The following is a 13,956-nucleotide window of genomic DNA, read 5'->3' on the forward strand; positions in this document are numbered from 1 at the left end:
CATAATGATCATAGTGCCTTTACTTTTAAATACAAGTTTATTTTTGTTACACAAGTACACATTCACTCAGAGCCTTGATTGTTCTAAAGCTTCCTTTTGTCTTTGACATTTCTCATCCTCTTCTCCTGACCCTTTATCATAGAGGACATTTCTGAAGAAAAAAAATGGAAAAAAAATAACTTAAAATGCATTTTATAGTTTCTTCACAGAAACTGTGTTTTCAAGATAATCTGTATTGTCCCAAAGGTGGCAGTTATTTTATCGGACATAAACAGCAATGGAATTTTTCTGGATTAATCAGGAATTTCTGTTTTCATGAACGTGACCTATCCCCAAACCAATATAATCATTGTCCTGATTCTGTGTCCTGATGACATTCCTATCAAACAATTGGGTCTGGTACGTGAGGCAGGGAGGGGCAGACATAACTAGGATGTCTGGATTCTCACAACTGTTACATTTGGACAACATTGGGCAAATTCAAAACTCCTAATACAGATTCAGATCTTCAGCACTGATGTCAGTCACTAACCACTGTGCTGCACAGCAGTCAGATGAACCAAATAAACTCTGTTCAACAAACCTTGGTTCTTCATCTGCAAGTCCTCCACTATGTTTTGGAGGCTGTCCAGTTTTCCTTGCAAGTGCTTGCATGTGTGTCCTGTAAACTCAGCCTGCGGATTGGCCACTGGACAAACATTTCAAGTGAAACCACAAGTTACTCACTCAGAAGTCATCAAATTTAGAGTTCTGAAATTCAAACATTATTATGATGCCATACTGTAAAGTAACCAAGGTTCTCCAAGGCCATTTCCTTGGGGACATTGTCTCCCGCATTGGTTACACACCTGAGTTGTAATAATGCTGAAGGCATTGGGACTTACAGGTGTGTGCGTCCGTGAGAGGGCTTTCTGCCTGAGGCCTGCTCTGTGGTGGAGGTGTGGGGTTGTGGTCAGAGGTCAGAAGTGAGTGTACAGGGGACCTGCGGCCCAGTGCCATGGCTCGAGGGGACGATGTGCAGGAAGGCAGAGATGCAGAAAAAGAGAAGTCATGGCCTGTAGAAATAGCAAACAATGTCTCAAGTGGTGGAATGGTTAAGTGCTTAAAAACTGTATACCTTGATCATAACATGTTTGAAGGGGGACCACAGGGATGATAATGGGTCTAGTAGAGTAATATGGAAGGTGAAATTAGGAAAATAAAGCACATGATCGGTTGAGTGTGTTAAAATGGTTGATTGTACTAACAGAGAAACTCACTGGCGCTTGAGAAGGTGCGGTTTAAATTCCGCTCATCCAGATCAGTTGTCCTAAGGAGGTGAGCCACACCACTGCACATATTGCATACACAAACATGCATTAGAACGAAGCCACAGGCAGACACTGCACATTCATGTGGCCTGAGGATTAGTGAAGCCAATATACAGAGGTAGGGAACGGTTGCCAACAGCCATGCTCAGGCAGTCAGAAACAAGAGGTTCAAGGATACATGCTCTTACCTGCTGTTGGTCTCTTTTATCGTTTTGGCATTGCTTGTAACATTTTTGGTCACTTCGTTGCTGTAAGAGACATTTTTATTGCATGAAATTTGAATTAAAGAAGCTCCACATGATTGTAGTTGATGGGTTGATTGAGAACCAAAGCGAACACAACATTGAGAAACATGTCACATGGCTGTGAAATATTTGTGAAATAAACCACTGTGGTTTCAGAAACCTAGTGAATGACGCACAACAACAACAAAAATGTGGGAGGAAAAAACTAGAGCATCGTGATCTTTAACGTCACACTCAAGAGACTTACAGTGTGGTCCTGTGATCTCTCTCTGGAACAGAGCTCCTTCTGAGGGTGCTTTTGTTGGTGTGTGGTCCAGGATTTTCAGAAATCACACCTCGTAGCTCTTTGACTAGGGACCGCAGCTCCGTGGTGGGGCTTTCCACCAGCTGCTGGGGTATCAACTGTAAGAGGGGTGAAGAGATGCTGAGTAAAATACCATTATGGGTTACACTATATTCAACACAGAAATCTATTGTTGACCATCTGGGATACTTCCATGCTTTCAGTAAATTGGCTTAGATCCGACTGTCCTGGAGTCAAGTCAAACGGTTGATGAACGAGTTGTCATGCTGCCACAGGAATGCAATCAGGGTGTGTTTTTAATTTTGGGGGAGTCAGATGTGCTGAGCTTGTATCTTTCTTTTCCACCACTGAAAAAACAGCAACAAAGCCAGGCCCTGGAAGGATTGGGGCCACAAGGCATTTTGTAGGAAGTTTCTGTATTGATCTACCTCTAGCAGGCACTTTGAGCCGTACTGGCTGGAGGGCAGAGCAGTCAGGGCTGTTGGGCTGGAGAGGGAAGCACGCTGAGCATTCCCTGTGGCTCGCAGGTTTTGGCCCTGCAGCTCATGCAGAAAAGAGACAGCACTTGAAAAAGCATATATACAGCATAGAAGGCTATAGACAGTTTAGAGGAGAAAGGATATTCAGAGTACAATGCAAATCAAACAACAAAACAGCATATGCATTAGACCTCTATAGAGGCAGATGGACACCCATCCTAGTGTGCTGTACCGTCACATCCAGAGCATGCTGCAGCTTCAGCCGTACAAACTCCTGCTCTTGCAACTGGATGAAGTCTTGACAGTGGACAAAGCTCTCGGACATCTGAAGAACATCGTAGGTGTAAATGGGGGTCAGTCAGAGCGAGACGTATATTTCATACTGTGTGATAAAGTGAGTAAATACAAGGTAGTGCCACACCACCTTGTGTAGGGCCGTCTCCAGTTTGGCCACTTTCTCCCTGAGCCGTCTCTCCAGGGAGCGGACGGTCTCCACCTCCGCTGCCACCTGCCTCTTCTCCTCAGTGACTGAAGCCAGCAGCTGGATCTGACGCTTACTCTCTTGACTCTGGTAACGCTTCTCCTGGGAAGGGAAAGACCATATTGAAGGCAGATTATTATACATTTAAGTGAACACCAGAATATCTTGCGGTTTTAAATCCCTACTTAAGGACACAGGGCTTTTATCTATGTGGAAGCAAGGGCATGTGTAATTACGATAGACACGATGTGGAGCACTAAAAGTAGACATTGAGGTGTTGCTACCTCGGTCAGTTTGTCCATGGTCTCCTCCAGGACCTGGATTCGGCCATGGAGAGTGTCAATCTGTTCCCGCTTGGCTGTTATCTGCTTCTGCATCCCCATGGCAACCTTCAGGCCTGGACAGAGAAAGGGGAGACAGACCTTGATTGACTCGATCCTGCCCTATCTACTCTCATCTCTTTCTGTCGATTCAATGGAGGAAGAAATGAATCAACTAAATCCAAGGTGGAGTGTCACAATGAGTGACACAGAGCATGAAAGATAACAGAAAGGCCCGCACACTGAATAAGCTCCCAATTACCACATTTATCGACCACGTTTCGATCCAACACGGATCTTCATCATGTCAAAAGAGGATCAATTATTTTTGTATACTTCCAGAATAATTTACTCATCAGTGTCCAGATTCAGTCCTCTCTCATCTAAAAAGTCATGCACAAACAAATACTGTAGACTTCCCATAACCATATAAACACAGATCTCCGCTATAATATAATGTTCTCAGTGATGTGCAGTGCTGACCGTGTCCGTCCGCTCCCTCCAGGGTCCTCAGGGTGCTCCTGGCCTGGTCCAGCTCAGCCCGGGTGGTCTTCAGCTGGGCCTTCAGACCCACCACCACGCCCTCCTGCTCTTCACTCTTACTGCTGTGGAGCCTCTTCAACTCCTCATGCTCCTCTGGGGGACAGACAGACGGTCAACAAGAAAAACAGACGCTACATGCTGTACTGGTTTTCCAACACAGTCTAGCAACATGATCATTGTGCTTGCCGTCTGCCACTGAAGACCTGTATTTTCCCCTAAACACTGGAGAAATGGAGGCCGTTAAATCAAATCACTGAAAGGTCTTTGTTATTGAAGAATGAATAAAGATCGGAATTCATACAAAAACGTTAGCAGATAAGTGTTTGAATGAACAGAGTCGATGCATCATTTTATCTGCGAGGGGAATACTCTCATATGAAAGCCATCTAAATTCAGCAAAAAAAGAAACATCCTCTCACTGTCAACCTCATTTACTTTCAGCAAACTTAAAATGTGTAAATGTGTATGAACATAACAAGATTCAACAACTGAGACAAACTGAACAAGTTCCACAGACATGTGACTAACAGAAATGGAATAATGTGTCCCTGAACAAAGGAGGGGATCAAAATCAAAAGTAACAGTCAGTATCTGGTGTGGCCTCCAGTTGCTTTAAGTATTGCAGTGCATCTCCTCCTCATGGATTGCACCAGATTTGCCAGTTCTTGCTGTGAGACGTTACCCCACTCTTCCACCAAAGGCACCTGCAAGTTCCTGGACATTTCTGGAGGGAATGGCCCTAGTCCTCACTCTCTCATCCAACAGGTCCCAGACGTGCTCAATGGGATTGAGATCCGGGCTCGTCGCTGGCCATGGCAGAACACTGACATTCCTGTCTTGCAGGAAATCACGCACAGAATGAGCAGTGTGGCTGGTGGCATTGTCATGCTGGAGGGTCATGTCAGGATGAGCCTGCAGGAAGGGTACCACCTGAGGGAGGATAATGTCTTCCCTATAACTCACAGCGTTGAGATTGCCTGCAATGACAACAAGCTCAGTCCGATGATGCTGTGACACACTGCCCCAGACCATGATGGACTCTCCACCTCCAAATCGATCCCGCTCCAGAATACAGGCCTCGGTATAACGCTCATTCCTTTAACGATAAACGCGAATCCGACCATGACCCCTGGTGAGACAAAACCTTGACTCATTAGTGAAGAGCACTTTTTGCCAGTCCTGTCTTGTCCAGCGACGGTGGGTTCGTACCCATAGGCGACGTTGTTGCCGGTGATGTCTGGTGAGGACCTGCCTTACAACAGGCCTATAAGCCCTCAGTCCAGCCTCTCACAGCCTATTGTGGACAGTCTGAGCACTGATGGAGGGATTATGCGTTCCTGGTGTAACTCAGGCACTTAATGTTGCCATCCTGTACCTGTCCTGCAGGTGTGATGTTCGGATGTACCAATCCTGTGCAGGTGTTGTTACACGTGGTCTGACACTGCGAGGACGATCAGCTGTCCGTCCTGTAGCGCTGTCTTCGGCGTCGCACTATACGGACATTGCAATTTATTGCCCTGGCCACATCTGCAGTCCTCATGCCTCCTTGCAGCATGCCTAAGGCACATTCACGCAGATGAGCAGGGACCCTGGGCATCTTTCTTTTGGTGTTTTTCAGAGTCAGTAAAAAGGCCTCATTAGTGTCCTAAGTTTTCATAACTGTGACCTGAATTGCCTACCGTCTGTAAGCTGTTTGTGTCTTAACGACCGTTCCACAGGTGCATGCTAATTAATTGTTTATGGTTCATTGAACAAGCATGGGAAACGGTGTTTAAACCCTTCACAATGAAGATCTGTGAAGTTTTGTTTTGAATTTTTACTAATTATCTTTGAAAGACAGGGTCCTGAAAAAGGGACATTTATTTTTTTAACTGAGTTTATGACGGATGTACCGATGTACAGCCAGTGTACCTGTGAGGCAGACCAGTTGCATGCGTTGCACCTCTAGCTCAGCGGTAAGCTGCTGTTTCTCCAGCGTCAGCTCCTTGACACAGCAGCTCTGTTTGGACAGACCAGCCTGCTGTACTCGCCTCTCCTGCTCCAGCACCGCCAAACACTCCTCACGCTGCTCTAAGCATGTCTGTAAAGGGAGGGACTCAGCAGGGTTGGAACGGTATATAGTAGAATACCTTTGAAAACACACCCAAGAAGAGAAATATGGAGTATTATACAATCCAAGACAATGAACAAGCCTGAGTACTCCCCTTAGCAGCCTGAATGACCTCAAAATCTGGTCTTGATTTAGAAGCATGCCAAGTTTCCCCACCCGAGGGGTAGGAGACAACCAACCATGAAACTAAAGTACAGTGCCTTGCGAAAGTATTCGGCCCCCTTGAACTTTGCGACCTTTTGCCACATTTCAGGCTTCAAACATAAAGATATAAAACTGTATTTTTTTGTGAAGAATCAACAACAAGTGGGACACAATCATGAAGTGGAACGACATTTATTGGATATTTCAAACTTTTTTAACAAATCAAAAACTAAAAAATTGGGCATGCAAAATTATTCAGCCCCCTTAAGTTAATACTTTGTAGCGCCACCTTTTGCTGCGATTACAGCTGTAAGTCGCTTGGGGTATGTCTCTATCAGTTTTGCACATTGAGAGACTGACATTTTTTCCCATTCCTCCTTGCAAAACAGCTCGAGCTCAGTGAGGTTGGATGGAGAGCATTTGTGAACAGCAGTTTTCAGTTCTTTCCACAGATTCTCGATCGGATTCAGGTCTGGACTTTGACTTGGCCATTCTAACACCTGGATATGTTTATTTTTGAACCATTCCATTGTAGATTTTGCTTTGTGTTTTGGATCATTGTCTTGTTGGAAGACAAATCTCCGTCCCAGTCTCAGGTCTTTTGCAGACTCCATCAGGTTTTCTTCCAGAATGGTCCTGTATTTGGCTCCATCCATCTTCCCATCAATTTTAACCATCTTCCCTGTCCCTGCTGAAGAAAAGCAGGCCCAAACCATGATGCTGCCACCACCATGTTTGACAGTGGGGATAGTAGGTTCAGGGTGATGAGCTGTGTTGCTTTTACGCCAAACATAACGTTTTGCATTGTTGCCAAAAAGTTCAATTTTAGTTTCATCTGACCAGAGCACCTTCTTCCACATGTTTGGTGTGTCTCCCAGGTGGTTTGTGGCAAACTTTAAATGACACTTTTTATGGATATCTTTAAGAAATGGCTTTCTTCTTGCCACTCTTCCATAAAGGCCAGATTTGTGCAATATACGACTGATTGTTGTCCTATGGACAGAGTCTCCCACCTCAGCTGTAGATCTCTGCAGTTCATCCAGAGTGATCATGGGCCTCTTGGCTGCATCTCTGATCAGTCTTCTCCTTGTATGAGCTGAAAGTTTAGAGGTCTTGGTAGATTTGCAGTGGTCTGATACCCCTTCCATTTCAATATTATCGCTTGCACAGTGCTCCTTGGGATGTTTAAAGTTTGGGAAATATTTTGTATCCAAATCCGGCTTTAAACTTCTTCACAACAGTATCTCGGACCTGCCTGGTGTGTTCCTTGTTCTTCATGATGCTCTCTGCGCTTTTAACGGACCTCTGAGACTATCACAGTGCAGGTGCATTTATACGGAGACTTGATTACACACAGGTGGATTGTATTTATCATCATTAGTCATTTAGGTCAACATTGGATCATTCAGAGATCCTCACTGAACTTCTGGAGAGTTTGCTGCACTGAAAGTAAAGGGGCTGAATAATTTTGCACGCCCAATTTTTTAGTTTTTGATTTGTTAAAAAAGTTTGAAATATCCAATAAATGTCGTTCCACTTCATGATTGTGTCCCACTTGTTGTTGATTCTTCACAAAAAAATACAGTTTTATATCTTTATGTTTGAAGCCTGAAATGTGGCAAAAGGTCGCAAAGTTAAAGGGGGCCGAATACTTTCGCAAGGCACTGTATATGATCAAAACTAAGTAACTGGCCAACTAACTAACCCTTAACTGTTGGATCTCCAGCTTGTGCTCATTGAGCTGGTTGCTGAGGCGGCTCTTCTCATTGTGCAGGGAGTCAATGCTACGTCCATGCTGCACCGTCATCTGAGTGGTGCTCTCCATCTGCAGCCGCAGCAGGTCCACCATCTTCTCCCGGTCCTCCAGCTTGAGTCTCAGCACCTCAGTCTCTGCCCTGAGGGCCTGGGAGATGCCCTGGGCTTCCTCCAGCCTGGCCCGACCCTGCTGCGCCTCCTGCTGCCTCAGCTGCAGCTCCCTGTCCCTCTCCTCCAGCAGCGCCTGGACCTTCTTCAGCTCCTCGTCCCGGTCACCCTTCAGGGCTTGCAGCCGCAGCTCCTCGTCCCTGGCCTTGTACAGCTGGTCTGCGGTCAGTTCCAGCTCCCGTCGCACCACAGCCAGCTCCTTCTGCTGCTCCCGCTGATGCTTCTCGCCCAACAACTGGCAGAGGAGACAAAAAATAATGAATGTTTGGCAACTAATGCCTTGGTGTCATCTTCCATTAAAAAAAAAATGATGCTTGGTCTGCTCCTTCTCCAGGGCCAGCTACTCACGGGCCTGCCGCAGCTCTGACTGACCCCACACACATAATACACTACTGTCTCTTATTCAAACATCTCTGTTTGATTTCATGGGTTTGAATAAAAAATAAAAAAAATGTTTAAAACATATCAAAGCCAGATTCATATTTATATATCAAACACAATGATAGACTGAGTTTCTGGAATCAAAGAATGTGCAATGTTAAGTTAGTGTGTCTCTTTCTACAGCAGCAGGGAGCTAAGAATGTACAGTATCCTTGTTGTTTGTGTCTGAGGCTGGGCTGTATTACCGTGAGCTGGCAGAGCCGAGAGTCCAGCTCCTCTGTCTGTTGGAGGGATCTGTCTCTCCCTCTCTGGGCCTCCCCCGCCTGAGACTGGGCCTCGGCCAACAGCATCTCCAGAGCACCCACCTGGTACACAACATCATGACAACCCAAAGCATCAGAACCTTCACATAGAATATTACAATGTCTCCCTCCTAAACTTTTTTTGGAAAAGACTAAGGCCACTCTACTATTCTACATCACAACCGGCATGTGTGTGTTAGCTGTAACCTTGTCTTCATGGCCCTGCTGGGTGTCCAGTAGTTCGGAGCGCAGGACGGAGAGAGCTGACTCCAAGTCATTGACCTGACACTGGTGCACGGAAGCCTGGCTTTCACCTTGTTTTCTGGTGAAAGGAAATAATGCATTAATTTGGAGACTTTCTGAAAGATTTGACAGGTGTCTTACAACTCATTGAAAAGATGGGTGACTTTATACATTTATATACATTTTTTGTATTTCACCCAGTTTTTGTCCCCAATTTCGATCTTGTCTCACCGCTGCAGAAGTGAAGGTTGGGTCATGCATCCTCTGAAACATGACCCGCCAAACCACGCTTCTTAACACTCGATTAACCCGGAAGCCAGCTGCACCAATACGTCGGAGGAAACACTGTTCAAATGACGACTGCTGTCAGCCTGCAGGCACCCAGCCCACCACAGGGAGTCGCAAGACTGTGATAAAGCACCCAGGCCAAACCCTCCCCTAACCCGGACGACGCTGGGCCAATTGGGTGCCTCCCTATGGGACTCACGGTCACAGCCGGTTGTGACAGAGACTGGGATCGAACCCGGGTCTGTAGTGATGCCTCAAGCACTGCGATGCAGTGCCTTCGACCGCTGCGCCACTCGAGAGGCCCGAAAATAGAGCTCTTTGAATTTAATTAAACTCAGGAAATATGTAGATATAGTATTACTAGTTAATTCATGTCTCTCACTGTAACAACTCCACCTGGACATGTAAGCTGGAGGCTCTGCCTCTGGAGCTGCTCAATTTCTCAGTCAATATCGCCACCTCCTGGTCATGGCTGGTAGTGAGCTGCTTCATTCTGGAAAAGAGTAAAGCAACTCAAGCAAGGCAACTTTACATGTCACCTCTAGGAACCTGCCTCGAACATACATGCAGTTTTAGGGTTACAACAAATTCTATACCAGACAGTCGTACATGCAGGTAATGTGTGGGCTATCAGATTAGTGAATGACTGTAATCCCAAGTCACTGAGACAATAATTGTGGAAAGTTAATGAAAATGTACCTTTCCCTTTGCTCATTCAACATGATCTCTGCTTTCTCTTGGTATTTCTGTTCTTGAGTCTCCATCTGCTCCTTCAGCTGGCACAATGAGTTAGGAATGGAAAATACAATGTCAAGAACAACATTTCAAACCCTTGATAAAAGTGTTGTGTGAAATAAAAGAAAACACACTGTCTTACCAGCAGAAGGCTTTCTCTCAGACTGTGATTTGCATGCTCCAAGTCGTGTAATACTTTCTCCACTGCAACACCCAGTGCGTCCTGGCTAGTGTACAAATTGTTTCCACAACGTTTTTCGTAAGCCAACAGCGTGGAGTACACCTCCTGTAGTGTCCGCTCCCTTGACTCTGTTCTCCTGCTCTGTGACTTTGCTTCATCCTCAGCCTCCAGTAGCTTCTGGTCCCCGGTCTGTTTAGCGGCTTGCAGCTCCCTGATCATTGTTTGCATTTTCCCCATTACATCTGCCTGTTTTCTGCTCTCTTTCGTTCTGAGGGACAAAACAATTAACACTTACTGGTTGAATTAACGTTGTTTCCATGTAATTTCAATTAAATTAGGTGGAACCAACGTGAAATAGATGTTGAATTGAAGTCTGTGCCCAGTGGGCATTGAAGGAACTGTAAAACATGTCCTATACTCCCGTTGCAAAAAACCTGTATGTGTTCAAAGGTATACAGTACAAATGGCATACAGTGCAACAGTTTCAGCTTCAATTACCTTAGATCAGTCAGGGCATCTTTCTCAATCTGGAACTCCTGCAATTTTGTCTGCAGCTTGATGATGGACTGACGGAAGTAGAACTTCTGCTGTTCATGAAGCTCATGTGTCTGAAAAAGTATTAGCAAAGGTTGCAATCAATGGGACCTCACGTGGCAAAGAACTGCATGGATTTTGATATTAGAATCATTGAGTTCAAGAGGCCTTTCACAATAATATATAACTCTCACCAGGAAAGAAGAAAGAAATAGGACTGATTCTCACACTAACCTCACGCAGCTGCTTTTGGAGCTCCAACACCTGTTGAGAGTAGTCCCCTATTGCATTTTCCAAAACATCTTTCCCAGGGAAAGTTAGGCCACTTCTGACCAGCTCCAGGCCATATGTAAGAGGCTGGATCACAGACAGCATTTCTGAGTTCTCCTCCGATGAACCATCTGTAAAATAAAAATATAAAGCAGCAATAAGGAACACTTATCACAGCAAACTACTACAGGTAGTTTCATAATTCAAAATAGACTAGTGACATATTTGGTTGTGACAATAGCTCCGATGTGTAACTGTATAGCTAGGTACTGGCTATATTTTTCTTCATGACACAAGAAAACCACATACTCACCCATAAAGATGGGAAAGTAATTCATTTGTGAAGGTGAGCTGCTGGGACATGTGCGTCCCATTTTCTCTATGGTCATTTTAGTTGCATGTTCCACTTCTTCTTGCAGCATTTGAGTCTCCTTGGTTCGTCTGTCAAGCTCCTCACTGTAAAGAAAGAATGTAACAAACTTGCTTCCAAAATGGATGATGGTTCATGGTGCAAAAGACAGACAATCTGTTTTCAAATACAGGTAGCTAGTGTTATGAAAAAGGATGTGGGGGAGTTAGCTAACTAGAGTAATTTAAAGAAAAGGGCAAAATTACCTCAACTCATCCAGATTGTTGTACCTTCTAGGGACAGTGCTGGTGTCATTTGTACCTGTAAGGTAGAGGTAGCTTGCTAAATTAGAAAGCCAAAGAGGGATTGCTCAGTGCTGCCACTGATGCCAGGAATCAGCACAGCGATATGATAAGACCGGGAACTTTGCTAGAAGGTTAGTAGTTAGCAATGTTATACACTATATATACACACAAAAGTATGTAGACACCCTTCAAATTAGTGGATTTAGCAATTTCAGCCGCACCCGTTGCTAACACGTGCATAAAATTGAGCACTCAGCCATGGAATCTCCATAGTAAACATTGGCAGTAGAATGGCCTAATTGAAGAGCTCAATGACTTTCAACGTGGTGCCGTCTTAGGATGCCACCTTTCCAACAAGTCAGTTCGTCAAATTTCTGCCCTGGTCAACTGTAAGTTCTATTATTGGGAAGTGGAAATGTCTAACGGCTCACCCGCGAAATGGTAGGCCACACAAGCTCACAGAATGGGCACGCCGAGTGCTGAAGAGAGTATAAATCGTCTGTCCTCGGTTGCAACACTCAGTAAAGAGTTCCAAACTGCCTCTGGAAGCCACGTCAGCACAATAACTGTTCGTCTGGAGCTTCATGAAATGGGTTTACATGGCCGAGCAGCCGCACACAAGCCTAAGATCACCATGTACAAATTCCAAGCATTGGCTGGAGTGGTGTAAAGCTCACCACCATTGGACTCTGGAGCAGTGGAAACACATTCTCTGGAGTGATGAATCACGCTTCTGTTAAGGGAATTTTTATCAATGATGACTAATTGTGTATACATTTCAATCAGGACTGACTAATCCGAATACTATTATGTTACTGCACATGTAAGAATTTTCTCTCTTGCTCCCAGGATTGAATATAATGTAGTCAAGAGTTTAGAAGGTCTGTTCCTTGGTACAAATGAATGAACTATCTCCAGACTGTCTAGAATGCTTATCTACACTGACTGACCTTGGCTCTAGGTGAGGAGGGAAGGCTTGAGATCTATAGAGCCTTTCTACCAGTATCAAGAAGAGACGGAACATTTAGAAAACGCTGACGTCATTTTCAGTTTATAACCTGTGGTAAAATGTGTATGAACTCAGTACTCTCTTGATTAAAGGCTGTTACTTGACTTTAAGACCGGGACTCTGTCCATTCCTATAAAATAAGGGTCATACAAATCCTTATGCATTGACAGAGTGTTTCATTTTGATTGGGAATTAAAACAGAGGAATTAAATTCCTTCAACAGCTTCACCATCTGGCAGTCTGACAGACTAATCTGGTTTTGGCAGATGCAAGAACACTACCTGCCACAATGCAATAGTGCCAACTGTAAAGTTTGGTGGAAGAGGGCTGTTTTTCATGGTTCGGCTTAGTTCCAGTGAAGGGACATTTTAATGTTACAGCATACAATGACATTCTAGACGATTCTGTGCTTCCAACTTTGTGGCAGCAACAGTTTGGGGAAGCCCCTTCCTGTTTCAGCATGACATTGCCCCCATGCACAAAGCAAGGTCCATACAGAAATGGTTTGTTGAGATCGGGGAGCGACCAACTCCATATTAATGCCCATGATTTTGGAATGAGATGTTCGACAAGCAGGTGTCGACATACTTATACTTAGCTAACGTTAGTCAGGTTAATGTACTTACTTGTTGTTGGAATCTCGTGCAATAAACCATCAAACAATTCAGAGGATTTGTAAATAGATAAATTACTATCTTTGGATATGGAATTTTGAAATCCAGATGACATTATCAGTTGGTTAGCTAGCTAGCCGTATGGGATAACATGTGGAAATCAACCAGCGCCTACAAACAACAAGTAGCAGCGAAGCTTCGTCGCCATGGAAACTGTCGATTTCGCGCTTTTTTTCACTCAGATTCGGTGTATTTTAGAAACAGGAACTCCCCAAAGTTGTTGCTAAATCTGGAATTTTGTAGATACCATCTCAAGAACAAACAGAAATATGGTTACTTTTCCGTTAAAACAAAATATTGAAGGGTAGTAAAACAAAAGTCCGTCGGTTGTCACTAGTTACCACAGCCATTAAGCCATTACGCCGCGTTCAACACAACTGGGAACTCGGTAAAATACAAAGTCAAATCATAACGTCAGTGATGTTCAGGCCGGACACTCGGCGCTCTAGAAAGAGTCCCGAGTTCCCGAGTTGGATGACCGTTCAAATCGATATTTTCTTCCAATCGGATCATTCCGAGTTCCCATTGTTTTGAACGTTCTGAAGTCGGAGATTCCCAAGAACCTAGTTGTTTTGAACACGTCATGGTAATTCGGAAATTTTCAACGTCCAACTTCAGTGCGTTCAAAATATCTGGGAACTCGGAAAAAAATGAGCTCAGACTGGGAACAATCGATTTGAACGGACTTCCAACTCGGACCTCTTTCTCGACCTGAAGACTCCTGACGTCCATTACGTATTTTCCCGAGTACCCAGTTGTTTTGAATGCAGCATATGACGCAAACCCTATCCCATCTTTAGCCTACAACGTGTCGTCATCCACTGGT

General features: G+C 44.6%; 1 protein-coding gene across 3 annotated transcripts; it reads right to left on the reverse strand.

Moving 5' to 3' along the window:
* Positions 1-7: 7 nt before the first annotated feature.
* Positions 8-13,571, reverse strand: LOC124034490 (coiled-coil domain-containing protein 158-like). 3 transcript variants are annotated; one of them, XM_046347755.1, is made up of 23 exons: positions 13,083-13,571; positions 11,409-11,463; positions 11,107-11,249; positions 10,758-10,924; positions 10,488-10,597; positions 9,951-10,257; positions 9,773-9,849; positions 9,456-9,566; positions 8,750-8,864; positions 8,486-8,605; positions 7,642-8,094; positions 5,594-5,762; positions 3,623-3,775; positions 3,104-3,216; positions 2,763-2,921; positions 2,571-2,663; positions 2,288-2,395; positions 1,803-1,957; positions 1,499-1,558; positions 1,260-1,330; positions 885-1,055; positions 584-688; positions 8-151 (listed from the first exon to the last, which is right to left on the reverse strand). In XM_046347755.1, exons 1-23 carry the CDS (start codon positions 13,183-13,185, stop codon positions 84-86), a joined length of 3,186 nt encoding a protein of 1,061 aa, XP_046203711.1. In that variant the 5' UTR covers positions 13,186-13,571; the 3' UTR covers positions 8-83. The 3 variants fall into 3 exon arrangements, with proteins under 3 accessions (XP_046203711.1, XP_046203710.1, XP_046203712.1); XM_046347754.1 differs by having other exon boundaries at positions 1,248-1,330; XM_046347756.1 differs by lacking the exons at positions 8-151; positions 584-688; positions 1,260-1,330 and having other exon boundaries at positions 973-1,055.
* Between the last annotated feature and the right edge of the window lie 385 nt (positions 13,572-13,956).

Source organism: Oncorhynchus gorbuscha, linkage group LG04 (genome assembly GCF_021184085.1).
Source record: "Oncorhynchus gorbuscha isolate QuinsamMale2020 ecotype Even-year linkage group LG04, OgorEven_v1.0, whole genome shotgun sequence".
In the NCBI taxonomy this organism is placed as follows: Eukaryota; Metazoa; Chordata; class Actinopteri; order Salmoniformes; family Salmonidae; genus Oncorhynchus; species Oncorhynchus gorbuscha.

Coding starts and splice junctions, on each gene's coding strand:
- LOC124034490 (XM_046347754.1), bottom strand. CDS start 13,185: ATGTCATCTGGATTTCAAAATTCCATATCCAAAGATAGTAATTTATCT. Junction 9,850..9,950: donor TGAGAGAAAGCCTTCTGCTG/GTAAGACAGTGT, acceptor TCATTGTGCCAG/CTGAAGGAGCAGATGGAGAC. Junction 8,095..8,485: donor CTCGGCTCTGCCAGCTCACG/GTAATACAGCCC, acceptor CTCCTCTGCCAG/TTGTTGGGCGAGAAGCATCA.